At 41.5% G+C, this 24764-nt stretch overlaps 1 protein-coding gene across 2 annotated transcripts in view; it reads right to left on the reverse strand.

The window, feature by feature from the left end:
- Positions 1-16902: 16902 nt before the first annotated feature.
- TAL1 (TAL bHLH transcription factor 1, erythroid differentiation factor) overlaps positions 16903-24764 on the reverse strand; it is a 28914-nt gene continuing 21052 nt past the window's right edge. For both annotated transcript variants that reach the window (XM_072997598.2, XM_072997597.2), the window contains exon 4: positions 16903-24449. In XM_072997598.2, the coding sequence (XP_072853699.2) occupies positions 24031-24449 (419 nt within the window). In that variant the 3' untranslated portion in view covers positions 16903-24030. The remainder of the gene's footprint in view (positions 24450-24764) is intronic.

The raw sequence follows: 24764 nt of genomic DNA on the forward strand, positions 1-24764 counted from the left end.
ATTATTGTTTTTGCACATTCTAATGTGCTTGTAGATTAGGTTGCTGTACTTAATCCTGCAGTCGTCCACAGCGACAAGACTGGGAACTAGTAGGATCATTGCCCTCTTGGAAAAGTTATTTTAACATTACTTGTGTGGAAATGAAGTGGTAGACTTGTTTGCCTAGCACATTTTTTTCAAGAACTGTGAGTAGCCTCTGCCAGAGAGTATGGGCTGGTGGACCTTGGCCGAGGCCAGCTCAAGATATTTTGCTCCTTGAGGGAAAGGATCGGATGATGCCCTCTTTCCAATTCAATGAACGGACAACTGCATTTCACTTCAAAACTGGTGGAACAATGTAAGAAAATAGACTAAATTTAGTTCTGTGGTTTAGGTATCTGGGTACAGAGCCAGAGATTGGGAATTTCATTTGTCACTATGCTTTCCCGGCAAATGCTGGACTTGATGGTCAATGGGGTCCCTTCCAGCTCTGCAGTTCTAAGATATTCTGATTTAGTGGGGGCAGGGCATGTAATATACACAGTTCTGTTCTCTAAGCAGGGTAAAAGGTTGAGGAAAAATTGCTAGCACCATTTCTGGGCAATTGATTCTCTTGTTAAACTTATTTACAGTGGTGCCTCGCTTTACAATTGCCCCGCATTACGACAATCTTTTGCAATCGCAATTGCGATTGCAAAACGATGGTCTGAATAGGGGTTTTTCGCTTTGCGATGATTGGTTCCCTGCTTCGGGAACCGATTCTTCGCAAAACAATGATTTTTGGGCAGCTGATTGGTGGTTTCAAAATGGCCACCAGGTAAATAAAATGGCTCCCCGCTGTTTTCTGGGACAGATTCCTCGCAAGACAGGCACCGAAAATGGCTGCCCTATGGAGGATCTTCGCTGCACAGTGAGTTTCCAGCCCATTGGAACTCACTGAAGGGGTTTCAATGCATTTCAATTGGCTTTTTCTTTTCACATTACGACGTTTACATTCTACAGCGATTTCGCTGGAACGAATTAACGTCGTAATGCAAGGCATCACTGTATTATGAAAGAGGCTTTTAAAACATGTTAATAAAATTCTTTGCCTTGTCTGAAGTGCTGACTGAGAAACTGCCCACAGCCAAAACAGTGATTTCAACTGCATACAGTTTGTCAATTGGCACTTCAGAGAAGGTAAAGAAAATATTTTTTAAAAAAATAAACTAAATGATGCAATACATGAGTTATGATCCAGCAGAGTTTAAAAGAAAATCAGTTCCTCTGTCCCTCCACCAAGCAGCAGGGGAAATTTTCAATTTGCCAATATCCTGAAGTGGCTCACTTATTAAACCACTTCACAATACCAAAAATTGACAGCAGAAGTAGCCTTGACAGTTTAAGGTTCACTTTTCCATCCATTCCCAGCAATCACACAGGCTGGGAACAGACTTAACTTGAGTGAACCTAGAGGCAACAGAAAAGTAGAAGCCCCTGACAAGGGCTCAGAAAGGTGGAGGTAGGAGTGAGTGCTCAGGGGACCAATTGGTTTGCTCTAACAATTATGTCCCTCTTCATGGATTGCTGCCTTGGCATGGCAAAGAGGCTTGAGTAACTCAGAGCAGATATCGGCTCTGCCATGCAGGGACATCCAAGACAGACAGATCATAGTGGAGAGTTCCAACTAAACGCAATCCATCTGGAGTAAAAATTGGCAAGCCACTCCAGTATCTTTGCCAAGAACACCCCATGAACAGAAACAAAAGCCTAAAAGATATGACACTGGAAGATGTGCCCCTCATGTCGGAAGGCGTCCAAAATGTTACTGAGAAAGAGTGGAGGACAAGTAGCTACATAGCTAATGAAGTGGTTGGGCCAAAGCCGAAAGGACACTCAGCTGTGGACGTGGCTGGAAGTGAAAGGAAAGTTCGATGCTGCAAAGAAAAATACTGCATAGGAACCTGGAATGTAAGATCTATGAACCTTGGTAAGCTGGATGTGGTCAAACAGGAGATGGCAAGAATAAACATTGACATCCTGGGCATCAGTGAACTAACATTTACGGGAATTGGCAAATTCAATTCAGACGATTATCATATTTACTATTGTGGGCAAGAAGCCCATAGCAGAAGAAATGGAGTATCCCTCATAGTCAATAAAAGAGTGGAAAAGTTGTAATGGGATATAATCTCAAAAATGATAGAATGATTTCAATACGAATCCAAGGCAGACCATTCAACATCACAATAATCCAAGTTTATGCACCAACCACCAATGCTGAGGAGACTGAAATTTACCAATTTTATGAAGACTTACAACACCTTCTAGAACTGACACCAAAGAAAGATGTTCTTCTCATTATAGGGGATTGGAATGCTAAAGTAGGGAGTCAAGAAATAAAAGGATCAACAGGCAAGTTTGGCCTTGGAGTTCAAAACGAAGCAGGGCAAAGGCTAATAGAGTTTTGTCAAGAGAACAAGCTAGTCATCACAACCACTCTTTTCCAACAACACAAGAGGCGACTCTACACATGGACATCACCAGATACCGAAATCATATTCATTATATTCTCTGCAGCCAAAGATGGAGAAGTCGTCAAAAACAAGACCTGGAGCTGATTGTGACTCTGATCATCAGCTTTTCGTAGCAAAATTCAAGCTTGAACTGAAGAGAGTAGAAAAAACCACTGGGCTAGTCAGGTGTAATCTAAACCAAATCCCTTATGGTGGAAGTGAAGAACAGATTGAAGAAACTTGATTTGGTGGACGGAGTGCCTGAAGAAGTTTGGATAGAGGCTCGTAACATTGTACAGGAGGCAGCAACAAAAACCATCCCAAAGAAAAGGAAATACAAGAAAGCAAAGTGGATGTCCAACGAGGCCTTACAAATAGTAGAGAAGGAAAACAAAATGCAAGGGAGATAGGGAAAGTTACAGAAAATTGAATGCAAACTTTTAAAGAATAGCAAGGAGAGGACCTTCTTAAATGAACAGTGCAAAGAAATAGAGGAAAATAACGGAAAAGGAAAAACCAGAGATCTTTTCAGGAAAATTGGCAATATGAAAGGACCATTTTGTGCAAAGATGAACATGATAAAGGACAAAAATGGTAGGGACCTAAAAGAGGCAAAAGGCATCAAAAAGAGGTGGCAAGTGTACACAGAGAAATTATACTAGAAAGATGTGGATATCCCGGACAACCCAGACAATGTGGTTGCTGACCTTGAACCAGACATCCTGGAGAGTGAAGTCAAGCAGGCCTTAGAAAGCTTGGCTAACAACAAGGCCAGTGGCGGTGAAGGCATTCCAGTTGAACTATTTAAAATCTTAAAAGATGACGCCGTTAAGGTACTACATTCAATATCCCAGCAAGTTTGGAAAACTCAACAGTGGCCAGAGGACTGGAAAAGATCAGTCTACATTCCAATCCCAAAGAAGGGCAGTGCCAAAGAATGCTCCAGTTGCTGTACAATTGCACTCATTTCACACACTAGCAAGTTATGTTCAACATCCTCCAAGATTGGCTTCAGCAGTACATGGACTGAGAACTCTCAGAAGTACAAGCTGGATTTTGAAGGGGCAGAGGAACTAGAGACCAAATTGCTAACATGAGTTGGATCATGGAGAAAACTACAGAGTTCCAGAAAAACACCTACAAAAAAGGACAGAAAAACATCTGTTTCATTGATTATGGAAAAGCCTTTGACTGTGTGGGCCACAGCAAACTATGGCAAATCCTTAAGGAAATGGAAGTGCCTGACCACCTTATCTATCTCCTGAGAAACCTATACGTGGGACAGGAAGCAACAGTTAGAACTGAATATGGAACAAGTGATTGGTTCAAAATTGGAAAAGCAATACAGCAAGGCTGTATATTGTCCCCTGGTGTATTTAACTTATATGCAGAATACATCATGCAAAAGGCTGGACTGGAGAAATCCCACACCAGAATTAAGATTGCTGGAAGAAATATCAACAACCTCTGATATGCAGATGATACCACTCTGGTGGCAGAAAGTGAGGAGGAATTTAAAAACCTCTTAATGAGGGTGAAAGAAGAGAGTGCAAAAAATGGTCTGAAGCTGAACATCAAAAAAACTAAGATCACTAGAGCTTTGCCCCAAGGCACCAAATTCAAAGGGTACTCTCCTTCCCCAAACTTCTAAGACTGGCTTAATCATCTGTCTGCCTCCACAGGAAACACACTGCATAGTCCTGACCTCCAGGGCAGATGCTCATTTCTTGCAGGCTACTAGTGGGCCCTGCAAGATGACACAATATGTCTCGCTGAGGCAGTGAAGGGCAGGTCTACCTGAGGCTTGGTAGACCAGGCCTCTGGTCTGGCTGATGGAGATAGCTGTGCCCAGGACACTTGATCTACCTGGATCACAGGTAGACCAGGATTCCCTGTTGGAGAACAGGTCTTCATGGAACTCAAAAGATCATGCCCTTTCCAGGATAAATAGGTGGTAATTGCATCAAGACAGAAGGTTGGTCTACCAAGATTATGGGTAGACCAGGCTTTCCTTGTTGAGGATTGGGTCTTCTTGGAGCTTGCTAGATCAAGTATTTTGACTGGATAAGCTAGACAGTAACCTTATAAATATACAGTATGCTAAACAGAGATGGGGCTATAAATACGAAGCCTGCTGGAACAGGTGGCCAGCCCCTTCTACCCCCAGAACCCACAGGTCCACTTCCAGCAGGGCATGTATAGCAGACGTCGCAGCACTCTGGCTACCACAGCCCCATCTCCCTGCTCACCCCGCTACTCCATAGTGGAGCAGAGAGACTTGTCCTCCCGCCCCCTTGCTGGAATGGCAGGGCAAGCAAGGAAATGGGGATGCAGCAGCCAGACGACTGACACGATTGGCATGCTGACAATGACACTGGCCATGTGCAATATGCGCTGCTTGCTGCACTGTAAATGGACTGGCAGGTTCTGGGGGTGGGTGGTAATTGGGCTGGCCACCGGTGCTGGTGGGCTTTTTATTTGTCTATGAATATGAAGCCCCATCTCTACTGCTAAATGTGCGTGTGTGTGTGTGCCCCCGTGCACAAACAGTTTTCACATCATAAATTACAAAGTTGATTTGGGGACACATTTTGTGCGGCATTTCCAAGTGCCAAAATTGTTGCTTAACTTGGCCAATTAAGGAATTACTTTATCATTCGCTCTTTGAAAATAAAAGAGAAATATGGGGAGACCAGCCAGAATTAGCCGAGGTCTCCCTTTGAAGGTTGGAGATGGCCTGGCTTTGTCATTCCACCACAGCTTCTTCTTGTGCAAATATCAAAGCTAGTTGATACCCAGGGCTTCAGTTAACCTCATAATTTACACCTGCTCCATATCATCTTTTGAAACTCCTTTATTTCCATTGCAAATGCTGCTGTCATCATCTGGATGAAATGTACGTCTTGCAGCCACACCTGCACTCAATCCCATTAATTATTTTCTCCTCCCACTTCAAATAAATAAAAGCCAGCTCTTATTTCTCTGAATTAGGGATAGACAATAATTAAGGAGGTTTAACACAACCATGCGAAACAGTAGGAAAATGATTACTTTGTTGATGTTTCCACTGGAGGTGATCAACGCTGACTGGCCGCTGTCACAATTATTAGCAATTTGGTGGAATTAACAAAGGGTGCTGATGCCTGACAGTACACAGTTACAATGTGCAGGCTGCAGGCACACAGAGAGATAGCCACTCAAAGGATCAAGCAACTAGCCAAACTGGCATAGCCTGCAGCCTCCATGCCATTATTTCTCATATCCTTGCTTGATGGGTCTTCGAGTGCTAAGAAGTGCCATACTGGATCATATTAAAGACCTAACTAACTCAAGATTCTCACAACACAGTGGCCAGCCAGATGCTCGTGGGATTCCTGTAGGCCTGAAATGAAGACAACAGCACTCTCTCTCTCATGTTCTACAGCATCTGTATATAGGCATACTGACTCTGATACTAGAAAAAATATACAGTATGGTATAGCCATCCTGACTAGTAGCTATTACCATCAGTCTTCTTTTATGTTTACTCATCTGCATCCAAGGCAGATGACCACCTAGCTCCCATCACCAGTTTTCAAACGGCACATCCTCTTTGAGTGTATCTTCTTAGTGAATAGCACAGAGCAAAAGGTTGCCAGTGCCAAAATGGCTTCTTGTCCCATTACATTGGATGCTTCTTTATGGAGCATCCCCTTAGGTCTCTCCTGTGTGTGCGTTTTCTGTGCACCCAGTCAAAACCAACTTACAATGACCCTAATAGGGTTTTCAAAGTAAGTGAGATATTTAAAGAGTGGTTTTACCAGTTCCACTCCTTTGGTGAGTTTCCGTGGCCAAGTGAGGATTTGAGCCCTGTTCTCCAGAATCCTAATCCATCACTCTATCCACTACACCACACTGGGAATCCAGTGTCTCTCATGACAACACACAAATCAAATGATTTTGTTTAAGGTTTTTCTTTCTGTTGCTCAGTGGTGTCACCCTGTGGTAGAGAAGAAAAGAGGCATAAATAGGGTGGGGTGGGTAATTGACAAAAAGCTTTGTGATGTCTTAAAGACTAATAATAGGTATTTTATTTTGCATGAGCTTTTGTGGAGGGTAGCCCACTTCATATGATGCATCTGGGAGCTGCCACCAACAGAATCTTAAGCCATATTAAATGTGTTAGTCTTTAGAATGCCAACATTTGCTTCCCCACAATAGTTACTCCATCTCAAAATTTAGGAAAAATCCATTATTGGAATCTGTTGAAGAAACAGCATCAAATCAATTCAATTTTTTTTCAGATCCCTGATGAGTAAATATGGGGCAGGCGGGACTTATTCCATCTACCATATGGACATCTGGGTACCTCTGTACTAACTGAGTGGATATTCTGAGTTTTTTCTCTCCCATTGAGGTCATTGACAATGCCAAGCATCAGATAAGAATTTTAAGAGCTTCCTTGGATGATAATAGAAATAAATCACAGCATTGGATTATCTTGCACTTTTAATTTGGGGTACTTTCCGGAATTTCCAGAGCTGCTGCAGCTCCTGGTAGGTCCTATGGGCAGAAAATGGATTCCTAGGCAATACAGAAGCTTTAGAGGGTCTTCACACAGCTCTGGGCTATGCTTTGCTCATCCTGGTGTAGATGTTGAACAGATCAGGAACTGATAGGACAGAATAGAATCCATAATATACAGGCGTTAACCATTCCTTTTACCTGCTCAGACAGCTCCCTCATCTGACAACTTCTATAAGGCAAGAAAGAAAAGGATCTGTATTTGCGATAATATAATCATCTCTGTGTGCTTGAGCTCTACAAATAGTAAGGTGACCATAAAAACAGGACAAGCAAGTAACTAAAATGACAAAAGCTGGATCTGCACTAACCAGGGCATCCTGATCAGAATAAATATGAACATTTTTTTACCTGCAAGTGGATTATACAGAGCCTGTTAAGTAGTCCTTTTACCATCTTGTGGGCCCAGAATCATGCTCTGTGAATAACCCCTCAAAAAAAAAAAAACTGATAGCTGTCTTTCTCTGGATTGGTGGTGGAGAAAAAAGAAATTTATTTGCTGTAATTTTCCCCGCATTGTATGCCCTAAAGTAGACTGTAAAACATGTTTAGTGAAATTAATTCTGAGTTTTCCATCAGTGTTACCCTAGTCTTTTTCATATGCACTGTATTTTTAATCATTCTGATCTCTCAGAAGGTGGAATCATGCTGGCTGTAATAAGCAGGAGAGGTGGGGATTATGTAGTACTGCCTAGGCCACTTCTTTATTTAGGAGATCAGCCAGAGGCTCACCTAACAGAGAGATCTGTCAAGGCTTGTCACAAAATCAGTTGGATCTATCAGTTCCTGGGAGGAATGATCCCCATCTGTCCTCTTTCTCTGCAGAGTCTTAGAGGTCCAGAACATCCAAGGTAGTGGGGTTGATCCATGACAGTGGAATGATTTGAAGTTCCATCATTCCAGATCATCATCATGCCAGTCAACATGATAACCCCTCAACACACACCATGAGTGAATGATGCACTTAAAGAGTGGGATCAGTTTTACAACTGCAGTGAAATCTTGAGCAACTTCCCACAGGGTCATTTTGACATGAATGTTAAATTGATGGGGAAATGATGAGACAGAATAGACACCTGTGGAACTCCATGATGTTGAGGTATTATAGGTTACATGCTATGTCTCATTTTGCTAAGATCATGTCCACATCCTTGGGCTGTACAAAACAGATCCCAGGTGAAATGAAAAAAAGACAGAGGTGATGTTGTTCACTCAGCAGCCAACAAATTCAGGTGTCACCTATGTAATGGCTGGTGGAGTCAATATTCCCCTTGTAAACCAAGTAAAGAGTGTGGTGGCTTAGACCCAGTGATCCTCTTGGAAAAATGGGTGGAAGCCATGACCAGGTCAACATTTTACCATCAATTCCTGGTCTGGATACTTTTTCCATTCTTGGGGAAGACAGATGTGGCCATGTGGATCCATGCTTCTGTAACTCCAAGATTTTTGTCATGTGCCTTCAAGATTGAACCAAATTATAGCAACTCTAACAGAACTTTCAAAGTAAGTGAGAGATTTAAAGAGTGGTTTTTACCAGTTCCACACCCTCAGTGAGTTTCGATGACTGAGGGGGAGATTTAAACCCAGGCCTCCTGACTCCTACTTCATTGCTTTATCCACTACACCACACTGGTTATCAACTCCACAATTAGGCTATTGTAATTCACTATACATGGCATTACCCCTGGAGACAACTCAGAAGCTTCAACTGGTACAGCAAAAAGTAGCTAAGCTACTGACACATGGATTCATGCCATAATCTGTCATCTGTTCTGCACCAATTACAATGGTTGCCAGGGGTTGTTTGGATTCAGGTCAAGGTGGTGCTTATTAACTTTTAAAATCTGCATGGTTTGGGACCCAAATTCTTATGTCTCTGCCCATATAAGCCCTTTTGCTTTGTTGTTGTTGCTGCTGCTGCTGTTCTTAGCCATCAGGTTGCCTCCAATTTATGGCAAACAAATGAATGAACAGTCTCCAAACATCCTGTTCTCAACAGCCTTGCTCAGCAATTGTAAACCCATTCCTGTGGTTCCCGTAGGGAGTCAATCCATCTCATATTTGGTCTTCCTCTTTTCCTGCTGCCTTCAACTTTTCCTAGCATCATTGTCTTTTCTAGAGAATCTTGCCTTCTCATAATGTGTCCAAAGTAGGACAGGCTGCATTTCATCCTTTTTACCTCCAGAGATATTTCAACCTTGACTTCCTCTAGGACCTACTTGTCTTTCCGGTGGTGCAGGATATCTGCAAAGTTCTTCTCCAGCAGCACATTTCAGATGAATCTCTTTTTTTTTTCCTGTTACCCTTCTTCACTGTCCATCTTTCACACTCCTACATAGTGATCAGGAATACAAGACTGTGGATGAACTTGATCTTGGTCTCCAATAATACATCTTTACACTTGATGAACTTTCCTAATTTATTCCTTGCTGCCCTTCCAAGTCTTAGTCTTTTGATTTTTTTTTTTGCTACAGTCTCCATTTGGATTGATAATTAAACCAACTTAACAAAATTTATTTGTTTTATTTTATTTATTTAAAATATTTTTACCCCACCTTTCTCCTTGAGAATGACCCAAGGTGGCTGACAATATTCAAAGACATATTTAAACTTTAAAACAATGAGTATACAGCAATGGTTACCACTGTTAAAAGGCAGTATTAAAGCTAGTATCAAAATATATAAATATTAAAAAGAAAAAAATGCCACTCTGAGAAATGGAAAACACAAGTAGTGCTAAAAATCCAGTCAAAGCAGCAACGCATAACGCACTATATAAAAATCTCACACAGGAAGCTAGTTACTGAGGGAAGACTTGCCTGAAGAAAAAGGTCTTTGCCTGCTTGCAGAAGGACAACAAAGATGACGTCATTCTGGCCCCCTGTGGGAGAGAGTTTCGAAGTTGGGGAGCAGCAAAAGAGAAGCGTCCTTTCTCCTGTGTCCCCATAGGGGGACAAAACAGAACCCTAAGGGACCCCATAGGTTAGTTGCTAGGGTGTCACCCCAGTACCACCTTGTGAGTTCTTTCCTCCAAGAAGGATTGGGGCCACCATAAAACAGTGCCCCCAAGTACCATTCCAGAGAGATGGGTCAGGAAGATACTGTAGTCTATAGTATCGAAAGCCACTGAGAATTCCAGCAAAACCAACAGGGACACCGATCCCTATCCAGTTCCCAATGTAGGTCATCTACCAAGGCGACCAAAGCCATCCCTGCCCCATAACCAGGCCTCAAGCCAGATGAAATGGATCTAGATACTCTGTCTCGTCCAGAAACCTCTGGAGCTGGGAGGCCACAACCTGCTCTAGTATCTTGTTTTTAAACAATGATCTTACTATTGCCTCCTTTACACATGAAAGGATACTACCCTGTTGCAAGGAGGTGTTCACTCCTTCTCCTACCCAGTCAACCAGTCCCTTTCTGGCAGCTTTTATGAGCCAGGAAGGGCAAGGATCCAACAGGCACGTGGTAGCCCTCACCTCCCCAAAGGTTCTTCTGCCCACATCATCAGGCTGCAGTGACTGAAACTCATCCATTAACATAGGGCAAGCAAGCTTTACCATTGGGACAAATATTTTAACTGAGGTCTCCTGAGTCCTAGACTGCTACTCTGTCCACTACCACACACTACCTCTAGAACTTGGTATATGAATGCATAAACTCAGGAGAAGCTCCTCTGGAAGAGGTGGGAGACTCTTCTGTCATTCAAAGCCATTTGAACATGTAGGACATAGGCAAGTGTGATGACTTGCAATAATAATAATAATAATAATAATAATAATAATAATAATAATAATAATAATAATAATAATAATAATAATAATAATAATAATAATAATAATAATAATAATAATAATAATAATAATAATAATATGCATGCTGTCAAGTCAATTCTAACTTTTGGTGACCATTTTCAGGGTTTTCAAGACAGAGAATACACAGAATTGGTTTATCATTCCCTTCTTCTAGGAAATCCTGGGATTGTGCAGCTTGCCCAAAGCCATACAGGCTGGCTCTACTCCCAGGAGGCAAAGTGGGGACTCAAACTCCCACCCCCTGGCTCTGTAGCCAAGTAGTTAAACCACTAAGCTATCCAGCTACCTTGCTATTATAAAATGTCAGGAATATGTTGCTTAGTGCTACATTGACACTCAAATGACAAATACTTTGGGTGTGAACTGGGGTAATGTAAGATCTTTTAAAGCTCTAATTCAGTGTGTGGGTACTGTTTGTATGTTCTCAAAATTTTCCTCTTGCAGAGCCAGAATTCTGTGCTTTTGAGAAAGGAGAAAGAAAACAAGTTCAAAGCATCCCTCAAATGGAAGTCATGGAGATACCAAGATGCATTCCTCTCTCTCTCTCTCTCTCGCTCGCTCTCTCTCTCTGTAAGTATAAAATACATGACTCTCTCTCTCACACACACACACACACACACACACACTTTCTTTTTTCAGACTATAGAACTGATTGTAACTTCCAAAATGAAGCAGAGGGTCGGGCAACCCAGCAGAAACAAGTGACAAGCATCTAGTCACCACCAGTTTCCATCCAACCAGCTCCAGTTACATGTTATTGTTTCCGTACAAGTGCACTCCAAACTCCAGTAAGTGCCTAACAACAGATTTCCTTTTCTCCTTTGGTGTCTGTTAAACAAGCTCTTTATTTACCACCCTGCATCTGCTTAGCAGTGGCAACAGGCCTTGTGTATTACCATAACACTGGGGTGGGATTTGGCCTGCCAACCCACCCAAGTGAAAGCACCACAGTAATCAGGCTGATTGGCTTCGTTTGACTTTGCTTGGCTTTGTTCTTTTAAGAAAAAGAAGGCAGGAAGGCAAAATGGGAGAGAGGAAAGGAATCATAGGCAGAGAGAACTGCTTTACTAGTCATTTGGCTACTGGCCAAAGCCCAAGTGAGCAGCTGCTGTGACTGAAGGAAGCTACTCAGAAACGAATGCATGTACTGGTGCTTTCATGGTGCTCTTGGCAAGATGGATCCAGTCAGAATGCAGGGCTAGGTTTTGCTCAGTGTTGGAGAGGCAGATTCATGCTCAGTCCCAAGAGTAAGAGAGGCAACAATTAATGGAAGGGGGTGGCATTTAGATTTAGTGAGGGCTCAAGTGAAGCTGGAACAAAGCAAGCAGAGTGGCCTGAGAGTGTAGAGGAGTGCAAGCCTCCAGGACTGAACAGATTTGCTGATTAGAAAATCATAGGCCAGCCACTCTCCCTCCCTTTTTCCATTGGGAAATAGCACGCCTGTCCTATACAGAGACTCTGAGGCCATGTTAAACACACTGATAATTGAAACCCTGTTGACTAACGGTAGGCAGTCTCTGGGGAGCTGTGGAAATCTCCGCTCTTCCAGGGTCCCACCAGCCTCCGACAATGCACTGACATGCAAAAGCAAAATGGCACAAGTCAAATGTCTCCTCGAAGTTCAGTGTTGCAGGGCATTTATTAGAAGTGAGGACCGGGGAAATGATGTCCACATTCCATAGTTTACATGTGGGATTCAGGGAAGTTTCATCTTCTTGCTAAAACTAGTACATGAAAGAAAATATTTAAAATAAAATACCCTTTAAAGGTGAAGAATGGACCAAACTGAGTTCATATATTGATTAGGAAAGAGGTGAGTTTGGAGAATATTATGAATTCAATAACTCAGTCTTCTGTTCTATGGGGTGGCCACTTCTCAGGCTCGTAAGAATATATATAAATGCTTTATATTGGGTCAAACTCTCTCTTTTTGTAACAAATTAAACTCTTATGATACAAGGATTTGGGAACAACTGAAAATGGAATCAGGAATAAACCTTTTTCCAAAGAGTTATCCCATGAACTTCTTTTGTTTATTTATATGTACCTTTTTTTTTATCCCACCTTTCTCCCAGAACTGGGACTCAAACCACCTCACAAGATTATTAAGATACAGTTACAAACGTTTTAGAATGTGATAAGATTAAAGCACTATTAATTTAGAGTATTAAAGCACAATTAAACTAAACATATTTTTAAATGATGTAGTAAAATAGTAATAAAGTACAGCACAAATCCATTAAAAGACTTCACATCTTTCACTGAAATAAAGTCATAGTTGACAATATTGTCTGTTGTAAACATTGCTATTCAAGAACCAGAAAAACAGTTAAATGCTTGATATTGTACACGTTAAGCACATTTTTGGGTCTTCATATTTGTTGTGATAATTATTTAATTGTTATTTCAACTTCTTTACCACCCCATTAGGGAGAGCAATCTCTGGGCAATTCACAACCCACAAGAGGTATAATTGTAAATCATGCAATGCAAACCAACAATATACAGAGTGTCTTCTGCCTGAGTGAGCTAAAGCCATAGCTTTGCCCCCTTCTGGCCAGAGATGCCTGGCTATTAACCCTGCTGCCTGGAATTAGTAAGAGATAGTACTCCTACAGATCTGGAGGGAAGTAGATTCAGGAAGGCTAGACTACAGTAACATGCTTGGGGGAGAAGTTCCTTGAAGACTGTTTATTAAGTTTGTTGAAACATCATCTGTTGTTCAACAATTTCATGGCTGCCTGGTCCATTCCAAAACTCATATATTTAAAGCTTTTCATGGCTGGGACTGAGAAAACTGAAGGTTCAACTGGCTCCAGATCAGCCTGACAAATCTGATATCATCTGCAAGGCACTGCTCCAGGCACAACCAAACAGTGGGTGGAGGAGAGCCTTTGCTATAGAAGTGATCTGCTTATAGAATACTTTGCCCAGAGAGGCTCACCTAGCACCTACACTGGTATCATGTTAGCACCAGGCAATGGCCTTCTCATTTCCCCAGATGACTGCATTTTAAACCTTTTAGACCACCTTATAACTACTTTAATTTACCTTGTCACTTTGGCTTGCTGCTCTTAAGATGGCATTGCATGTTGCTGTTCTTGTTGTTTTGAGTGTTCATCCTGGAAAAAATTTGTTTGAAGGAGTGGTGGAAGTACATGCATGCCTGCATGGATAAAGCACTGAAACTGTGACCTCCAAACAATCCACCTGTTCCAACCATGCTGCACTCCCAAGGCAGGCAAGGATTCAAGAGTGCCGTATAGGGTCCATCATTTAAATGCTAAAGGGTTGGAGTGTGTGTTGCCCTTCATGTTTGCCACCAGCAAGAAGATGGTTGGTTAACAAAGAAGATAGCCAGGTGCAGCCAGGCAGCTACAAACGTTATTCCTGGCTGACTTTGCTCCTTCAACACTACCCTACAACCCAACATCAAGCTAAGAAGGTAGCTGCAGGAAGCATCTGTATCACACGTAAGCACCTGGGATTGGTCAGCCTGAATTTCCCCTGCTCGGAGCTGTCTGGCACCCAGAGTTTTATTCTTGTTTCATCCAGCTGGCCAAGGGCTGACATTCTAATACATCATGCTGAGTTATTCTCTTGAGCGCAATTAGTTAGCTCATTTCATGTTGATTCTTCAATAAATATATTGAACAGGACACTGGAGCTGATTTCTCTCTTCTGCTTCATGCACTGGAATGTTTAGCAAACATTCTGACCTGGTTTTAAGAAGATATGAATATATAATCTTCTATTCTCAAGGAGCAGGCTAACACTTATTATTTATAAGAAGTGAACAGTGGTCATGGCGCTGCCTCTGCTATTCATGCCAATCCTACCTTGCAGGGTTGGAGATACAGACACCCCAGTTACAATAGAGAGCCTATGTAGCAGAACAGGTGAAAAGTAATAAAGAAAACTGATCTTGGGAGCATTGATTTGGGGTGTGTGTGTTATGTTTGTGGGGAGAATCTCTCCCAAACTGGGTACAGGAGCTTTCTGAGAGGAGACCCCTGCTGCTAAGCAGAAGGCAGATCTTGAACATCTCCCTTGACTAATCATGTAAAATAGCATTTCCTTCATAGCCTAGATTTAGCCTCCTCTGTACTCCCCAGAGTCTGGTAGTCCTCCTGCAGCTTTTGTCCTGCTGTGAGAAAAAAAGCAAAACAAGGGAGATAACTGGCAGGTTTCTCTCCACCATATGGCAAGAGGGATGTGCTAAGGACATTCGGAAAGCTCTAGCCAGTTTGTTCCCATTGCGTTTTTTGTATACTAATGAGCAAGAGATGAAGTACTATTCAGCTTTTTGATTGGGAATGACTAGAGCCAGGATGCTTAATTGAATAGATGATGATAGAGAAAGTAAAATTAATGGAACAGGTAAGGAAAACTGACACTAGCAAGAGTATCCTTAGTCTATCTGTTTTGTATCAGTATAATAAAATATGTTGAAGGAAGGAAGGAAGGAAGGAAGGAGGTTTTTCCTGTGGTTGTTGTGGGTTTTTCAGGCTCTTTGGCCATGTTCTGAAGGTTGTTCTTCCTAACGTTTTGCCAGTCTCTGTGGCCGGCATCTTTGCTTTTTAAAAAATGCTTCACTTTCCTACTTTCCAGTGTCAAAAATAAACAATGGATTGCTCTTACCACACCTAGTTCAGAGGGGAAGGATAATTTGATATGGACAGAGACATTCCATTTCAAAACTCTGTATGTAAACTGCTGACAATTACAAGCAGTTTCTTAAAATTAAGAAAAAATAAGGAAATTGAACCTATCAGAATTTGGAGAAGTTTTCATACACTGCTGAAATAAGGAGCTGTCCAGTGTTTTGCTCAACCCATTTTGTGCAATAGGAATCTAAAACAGGAGGATGGCTTCCCATCCTTCCACCAAGGAGGCCCATATCAGCATGATTTTCTTCCCATATCTCTAGTAAAGACCTCTAAGAGGAGATGTGGGAGTTGGGGAGGGGGGCATTTCACACAAGTGCAAGAAGCTATCAGTCAAGAAGAAGGGAGAGAGAAATCTGCCTGCCAACACACCTAAGGGATGAGAGCCTGACTGCAGCCTGTCTGCTTTCCAGCCCGTGTCAGCTTGGACTTCAATTCTTCGTCTTCCTTACCTGTGCAGTATCTTTGCTAACGTGAGTTCTGTTCAGTGCATTTCCTGCTCCGTGTGCCCTCAATTTTAAAGTGCAAGGAGTGATTCCGAGCTGAGCCCGGGATGAATGGAAAGCAGACACTGGCTTTTTCAGAAGCAGAGATTACTTCTTTTGGTCTGCTGAGTAAGAAGTTTCTTTGCCTTTATGGGGGATCATGAAACCTGCTTGCAAGTCAGACTGAAATAGGTATAAATCAGGCACATTCGAAGAGCACCACACCACCTTATACAGTTCATTATGCAACTTCTACGATCCTGATTTGGGCCATATTTCTTTCATATTATGTTTATTGCCGTGGCCAAAAAAAAAAGGTTGAGAATTGCTGCTCTAGAACCAAGCCAAGAGAGAGTCCCTACGCCCACTGTTGGGAGAGGGAGAGAGAGAGAGAGAGAGAGAGAGAGAGAGAGAGAGAGACTGTCTTTAGTTCCCTAAACAAACCTACATGGTGAGGACCACCAACCAGCTGTTAGTATCAAAAAGGTTTTGCTGGCCAACACACTTGGCTTCTGTAGGTGGAAAATGAATATCCATTTTCTTCTTATACAGCAAAATATCTTGGGCTGGCCCTGATAGTCTATCAAATCAGATCAAAGGAGTCAGAAAACCTGGGTTCAAATCTCCAGTCACCCATGGGGTACATTCGGTGGCACAGGGCCAGTCGCATACGCTCAGCTTGTCCTACTCAGAAGGTTGCTGTGAGGACAAAGTGAGGAGGAAAGCTATGTATATCATGTTGAGTTCATTGGAAGAAAGGCCAAATATAAATATCACAAACAAACAAATGATATGTTTCACCTCCTTCACCGAGGTAGGTTTGTTCTTCTTGAGTGAATCCAGTTTATATGGGAAGTACAGTAAGATTTGCCAAAAGAAGACATGATAAGAAACCACATTGATTTGTAAACTTTATTTAGAAATATCCTCAATATAGTCATTATATATTTATTTATATATACATACACATTACAACAAATGTGTTTTCTAAATAGAACATCACCTTGTGGGCTTTACAAAGATAAGAAGAATAAAAAGGTACCAATTCTGGTTACTTAACTTCTGCTGTAAATGCAGAAAAAAAAACAAAAGCCCCCCCCCCCAAATAATCATCATCCATCACACAGTACAACACTGAACAAAAGTGCTGCTTCTGCAGAACTTACTATTTTTTGAAGGTGTTATATCCACCAAGACACAGAGCAAGCAAGAGAGGAGGCCTAGGAAAGTAAAGATGTACCATCCAAATCACAGTTTCAAGTACACATTAACAGAACCCAGAGATACTTGAACATGGAGCAGGACTACAAAGAGACTGTGGTTCTGGAAAAGGATATAGGTTGTACCATTTTAAAAAATATATATGGATTAAAATTGGGTGCATGTTGAGGGGTCATGAAGAATCATCTAGATTTTAAAATTCATTTTCCCCACCTTCCGAGGTACATCGATCCTTACAGATCATGCATACGTACACTCTGGCCATCTCAATCGACTACCCTTACACAGATAACCCAGGATGCAAGACATGGAAAGAAGAGGGAGGAGAGACCAAAGGAGGTGCATGAGGCCTGTTGCTGTGACCAACATGCACCTTGAAATGTGTTTAACCAAGTGGGCAGCACTTGTACTTTCGGTCAAAACCTGTTGAGAAGTGTCTGAGATCTCAAACGGAAGATCTTCACGAGACCTTTGAAAAGTTTCTTTTCAGAATTACAAATCCAGCATCTGCAGCTAGTGGCCATGCCAGCTGGGGTTCTGAGGATTATTGTCTCTCCTCCTCGCAATCCCTGGTCTCCCTGGCACTTTCCTTGGGACCTTCCCCCACCCCCCTGCCCCAGTTCTCAACATTCGTAGGAAACACTTGTGATCTGGGCTACACATGCAATTGGTATGTTTTGTACTATGAGCTCCCTCCCCCACCATCTATAATTTTTAATTGAAAACCAGCCTTCATTTTAGCAGTAGAATGATATTATTATGGGTGAGAGGTGTCCCTGGCCCTATTTATCATAATGAGCAGGAAGATACCTCAAACCACATATTGAAAACAATTCCCATGCCACTTTCACGAGACCATTAAGTCTATAAGCTAAACATGTTCTGGCTGCACTCCAAAGACCACTTGAAATGAAACTCTAGAACAGTTTTGCTTCACATTTTTCCAGAGTGACTGCTTTCAGCCAGTACCACCAAACACATATGGGAGACTTTTGCTTTTGATATCAATCAGCCTCAATGTGAATCAGAAAATGAGGTGGGGTTTTTTCTTCTTCTAATTTCCCCTTCTGGGGCAGCCTTCCCCAAACTGGTCATTCCAACTGTGTTGGCCATGTTGGTTGGGGATGATGGGATCTGTAATCCAATTGGAGAAGGCTGATCTGGGTTGTAAAGTAAAAACCGAAACAAACACAAACTGAAACAACCAAATATTATGCTCTCCCCAAAAGATAATACTGTGCATTAAAGGGAGCATGGGACTATAGGATCAGGCTATCAATTTCTCCCCCCAACAGTATCAACATACATCACCTGAGAGAATGCGTATTTGGGTGCAGCAAGGGAAGGGCAAAGTAAGGCCTTCCAGATATCACTGGAGATCAAATCCAATCAGCCTTAGCCAGCACAGTGAATGGCAAGGGGTGCTCAGAGTTGGAAGCCAACAGCATCTGGAGAGACACAAGTTGCCTGCTGCTGTCAAGGATGGATATGAACTTAGAACTGAAGAGCTGGAAGGTACCCTATGGACCATTGATCCCATTTCCTGTCAGTGGGAAACTGAAACCCAATTCCTGGCTCTGCAACCAAATGCCTAAACCAAAGAGCTATCCAGCAGTTCATTAAATGCCTTATACAAATACAGTATAGGCTAGGTATTTTTATTCAGGGAATCACTAGACAGTAACAACACCACTACATGTACCAAAGTCATTAGTGGGGAAAAATGCACTTGTATTGTTTTCATGTGGGATGGTTATATTAGAAAAACAGGAGAAGAGGCCATTAAAATCTAGGCAAAATGTTATCAGTTGTGATCCCACACTTGGTTTCTAAGAGAAATATTTGATGAGGATCATGGAATAAAAACAAGCAGCAAGATCCTTTGTAGATTATATCTGTTTGGCAATCACATAATTTTTTTCACCCTTTCCCCATAACTGAATTCTCCACCCACCAATCAGGTTAGAGAAAATGTCTAAATATATGCTTACGATGATGGGTTGCAACCTGGGCATTCTGAAAGCAGTGTCTTTGGGCTGTCGATATATATATATTTCAAACAGACAGACTGCATTTGCTGAAATGTCCTCTTCCACAAAACTATTATAGGGACAGAAGCTCTGTCGTCTTTTGCATCTAGCCATCCCAATTTTTTTAATGTGTCAAATTTAGTAATTTTCATAAAGATATTGGATTAGATTTCTGTATTATCTACATAGGAAATACTGTCACCCTCCCTGTCTCTGACATGACTCCAGATCAGATCACCGATATGGTGTCTATGACTCAAAAAATTAAATATGTTTAACAATTAGCCCTATGAATGTATTATTGTTGTTGTTTTAAAGAAGACATTGGCTTCCCAAGGGAAAGGTTGGACAAACACAAGCAGATGTGAGGCTTGTGGGTTATATATGCACCTTGTTGATTTTCCAGGGTTATATCCATGTTAACCTGCTAAAGTTAAAACAGGAAAGGAGTTTAAAGACAAACACATTTTATTTTGCATAAGTTTTCATGAACAACACCTATTCACCCAAGGAAGTGAGCCATAGTCCACAAATGCTGACGCCAAATAAAACTTGTCTCTAAGGTGCCGCAAGACACTTTTGTTGTTTTTCCTTTTTGACATAATCCAAAGTCCATCAACCAGAGTCAGGTACACAACACAGCTTGGAAAAGCTTCTTGCTGGCTGGCTGGCTATAGCTGCCAGAAAACTCTCACCAGCATTAGTCCAAGGAAAGGAACTTTTTAAAGTTCTGGGGCAAAATGGTAGCTGCTTAAGAGGAAATCAGTAACATATCTCTGTACTTGGGAACCATGAAGTTAGATGTTAAGACTGAAATATCTGTCATTCTTTGTCAGTATAGCCAATGATGACAGAAGTTGCAATTGAGCATCATTTGAATTCCAGACATTCTCCTGCACTGATATAAAATATATGTAAACTGCCATCTGACAATACAGAACAGGACAGGCATTTTATTAAGATAAGACAGTGGGTAGCAGGTTGTTGTCATTGTTAAACAACTAGGAGTGGAAAAACCTCTTGCAAAATAAATTACTCATGACTGACAACCATTTCCTGATCTCTCATTTTCCCCACCCTGACTCAGGTACATTGGCAACAGTCCAGGTAACTGCAATCTAGATTAGGAATTCTCATCTTTTTTGTCCTTTTTATAGAAAAAAAAAAAAAACCCTCAATAGTTACATGTCTGTAGCATCATTACAAAACGACTGCAAGCCTTCTGCAGCAATGCATTTCTCATTCTCTAATAAATAAAAATACTATTGGCAGTTCCATTTTTTTTTAAAAAAAATCTTTTTTGACAAATAGGCAACTGTATGTGACAGGTTTCATTGGTCAAAAGGTCAAAGGAAGCTGCAACCAACTACCCGTGCTAACAAGCAAAAAAATAAAACACCAAGGATATCACAGCTGTCCAAACCATAACCGAAGAATGGTGGTTGCGCTGTGCTGTTGATTTAGCGAAACACAAAACTCAAAAATAAATCTCCGTTGAGTCGAGCAATATGAAACACTGAGCTTGAATTCTGAAGTGGTGTTCCCTTCAATGCAAAAAAAATGTCAGTTTTTCCCTAGCACAATCCTTTCTCATCACCACAATCTGCAAATTTAGCTTTCTTTGTCGTGCAGTTGGTTATCCAAATGGAAACTTGGGCTTCAGAAATATGGGCACAAAGAATCTCCCAATGAGAGGACGAGCCACATTATCAGCTTCTAATTCAATGCGAGCACCTTGTGTGGCTTCACCCTGCTGCTTTTTGTTGGGCTTCAGAATGTTCTAGACTTGCAGCCTAAGCATGAGAATTTAGTGCGTGAAAATGTATTCAGTCCTCTCTTTCAGATTTCTTTCCCAGTCTATGGATATTTTTTCTCCACCTTGGTCCCACTTTTTGAAGGAGACATTTAAACATAGCAATCAATAAGCACCAGTAGTCCAGGGCACAGGGCTCTCTCAAAATAGCTTTGAATATTAATAAGACCACTGTATGACAGGGTAATTGAAGCCTCTCCCCCCCCCTTTTGCACTCTCATCCATAAAACCAAACACTTTTCTTTTTTTCCCTTTCCTTTTTCTTCTAAGCCTCTTTGCTTCAAGCCCTTAATCATAAACCATGCAGCATTTAAAAACAAAACCAAATTCCTAAATCTAATAGTTAGGGCCACCTATGTACCCTACTGAATCTATTGACCTTACATAAATGTTGACTCATCAAGTTTGCACTGAATTTAGCCTCTAATTAGGGCTATCAACTGGATTCAAGCCAATACCATTTACAAAATTGTTTGGATACCTAAGCTACAGATGTCACACCAAGGAGGATGAAAAAGACTTTTGCAAAACTCCTCCCTTAACCACCCATGATGGATGCACACAGAAGATCTGGAACCATGCCTTGAATGTGGAAATCTTCTACAGCCCACAGACAATGACTGTGTAAGCACAGATGCAAATCTGACACACCATCTTCCATGAACATCTGGGGCTCTAAATTCTCTGTGCTAATGGCAACACATCAGTGCATGCTTGAAGAAGTTAGGTTTGATCCAAAAAGCTAGCTGAATGTATGATTTATTTTTATTTTTATTTTAGTATCACTTACTCCTCTATTGTACAAGCCATTTGGGGTTCCTTCCCCATATCTATACTTGAATGGTGCACATGTTTGCAAACATGTAGCACTAGCACATCCATATTTTATATTTTTATATATGTACACTTTAAACACTTCAGATGCATACCCTCAAAACTGTGATGTCTAAAGTGGTCCTGAGAATTACAAACACTTTGTGATTCTGCAGCCTTCATGTATTACTATAGCTCTTTAATAAGCTCAGGCTAACCTTACATGGTTCCAGATATTCAATAATGCTTTAGGTGAGACAACGAGGAGTAAACTGCCTTGTGAATAGCAACCTTAAGATAACTTTTGATTGATTGATTGATTTTTAGCCCATCTTTTTCTTTAAAAAGGACCCAAAGCAGCTTAGAACTTGAATCAAGTGTTTTGATCTTGAATAGTCTACCGATATGCAGTGATGGGTGGTGCCTACTAAAATGGGTAGGACAGAGTGGTCTTTATCCAGCAGAAGGGAAGTCAAAGTCAACAGCAGGTGGGAACTAGCTAATTCTGATTTTGTTTCCATATGCTCCATTGTAATGACACTGCAGTACTTTTTAACATTCAAATTAACTGAAAAATAATCTGTTTTGTTGGTTAGGTAAACCAACAATGATCATACTTGATTCTTTGCTATGAGAAGGAAGTGTGGCTTCTACCACCCTTTCTAGCCCCCCAAGTGGAGAGGCAGGGTCTCACCTGCCCTAATGGACCAGCTCCCATTGCTGACAGAAGGCAAATGGCCAAGAGGAGCAACATAGAGGGAACATGCTACAGAAAATATATCATCAAAGGGCTAATTTGCACAGTGGAAGGCAAAGTAGCTCCAAATCCATGCAGCTTCTGGTAACAGCAGCCAGGAGCACAATCATCAAGGGACTTCTCCTGCAAAGATCCTTAGCACACTTGGCACAACACAGTTGGCTGTTTGCTTATGGGTCTTAGCAAGGGCCAAACTTGACTGACCAATGGTACCTGCAATGAGCATAGACAAGCTGTTGCACAACGTCTATTCAACTTCATGAATCTTCATGGATCTTGTGCAGGAGAATTTCCTTGTGGATTGAGTCCCATGACCAGAGCTTGGTAACATTGCTTTTTTGGACTACAACCCTTAGCACTGCCCCAGCTAGGAATCCTAGGTATTGTAGTCCAAAAAGGCAACTTATCTGAGCTCTGTTCATAACATTTACAGAAGTAATTCTGAGCAAGTCAAAGTGCATTACTGAAACATTGTTTGTATTAGTTTTATATATAAATACACACAAACACACACACACACAATTTCTCATCACACTAGTTTCAGGAAAAATAAAGCAGGAGGGGCTAAGAAAACAAGTCCAAGGAAATACTGTTGCTCACCCAGGTCAGAACATCACTGTGATGAGATGTCAGAAGCTGGGAAACAAATCCCCACCGGTGTACCTTTTTAATTCAGCAGATACTGTATGTTGGAATTAAACAAAAAGAATTCCACATCATAGATACAAGACCTCAAACAATCCAAAGCTGTGCTAGATTTAAAAAGCCAAAGCAAACAGACCCACAACACGAAGTCAACCATTCCTTCACAAGAAGTTAAGATTTCTTCTCTTCCTTTAAAAAAAAAGGCAAAGCTCTTGGGTGAAGGCAGACAAGAAGTTGCATAAATTTCCTCGAAGTAAGCTGGAGAAAAATGGTCATACATCATACAGGGTTTTTAAGGTCTTCCATTGCTAGGAATGGAAGGCACACGATGGAAGATGTTTGGGTGTGGATGCTGGAAGAGAGGCAGGGCAACATAATGCAGATGAATGGGTGATCTGCACATAGGAAGAATAAGTTCAGTCCTTTGTAAACCTGTGCAGGAAAGAGGAGCAGCCTGTACATTTCAGCCCCTCAGTGTTAAACCTTGCAGAGACATACCAATAACAAAGCAATTTTTCCAGGCTTATGCTTCATCAGTGGCCAAAGAACTAAAGATGCTTTTGATTTAATCCAATTGTCTTTGACTCTGCTGTTCATCCTTATCCCTTTTCCACTTGTCCAGGTTGAACAGAAAACTCACAAAGTGCCCATTTCTTTCTTTAGATTACAAGGAGGAAGAGAAGGACATGCATAAACTCCAAAGACCAGGTTATTTCAAGGGCTTGTCTATGCCTTGTTGTAGGTTCATCATCGCTGTGCATTGCTTTCAATGGGAAGAATAGAATGGTGGAGAGCTCTTGTGTGCTTAGGATCTAGTGTCTCGTGCTCTTCTGTGAAACTGTCTGGGCTTCCAGCTCCATCTAATGAGCTTCCACAGCTTGAATTTGGGGACAACATGTCCTGAAGAAGGTCTTCTTGCACTATGCCAGTGTCCTTGTTGACTTTCCCCCTCTGGTTCCCTTCTTCTTCCTGATCGTTGAGTAGCTTGGCCAAAAAGTTGATGTATTTCATAGCCAGGCGCAAAATTTCATTTTTGCTGAGTTTCTTGTCAGGTGGATGAGTCGGGATGAGCTTGCGAAGCTCTGCAAAAGCCCCATTGACATTCTGTTGCCTCCACCGCTCACGACTATTTGTAAATATCCGACGGACAACCTTTGTATGAGGACCTAAAGATGACAAGACATGCAGAGTTAACAGCAACAGGAAACCATACACTTGTACAGTACAGTGAACTAAATGGCACTGCTGGTTTTTTTAAGTATCCCTCAGAAACTGCACATATTTTAGCTGAGCTACCCTAACACAAATAAAGGGCATTTCTTTATTCCCATAAGAGGCAGGGTTACTACAATTTGCCCTTGTTTCCAAGGACTTTGCCTATATCTATATTCTATCAGAGCCTCCTACAATGCAACTTGACCAGTTTGCAATCCAAGGGTCTCTAGGAGAAAGAAATATCTACAAGGGGATTTGTGGAAAAT

Source organism: Pogona vitticeps, chromosome 4 (genome assembly GCF_051106095.1).
Source record: "Pogona vitticeps strain Pit_001003342236 chromosome 4, PviZW2.1, whole genome shotgun sequence".
NCBI classification, from domain to species: domain Eukaryota; kingdom Metazoa; phylum Chordata; class Lepidosauria; order Squamata; family Agamidae; genus Pogona; species Pogona vitticeps.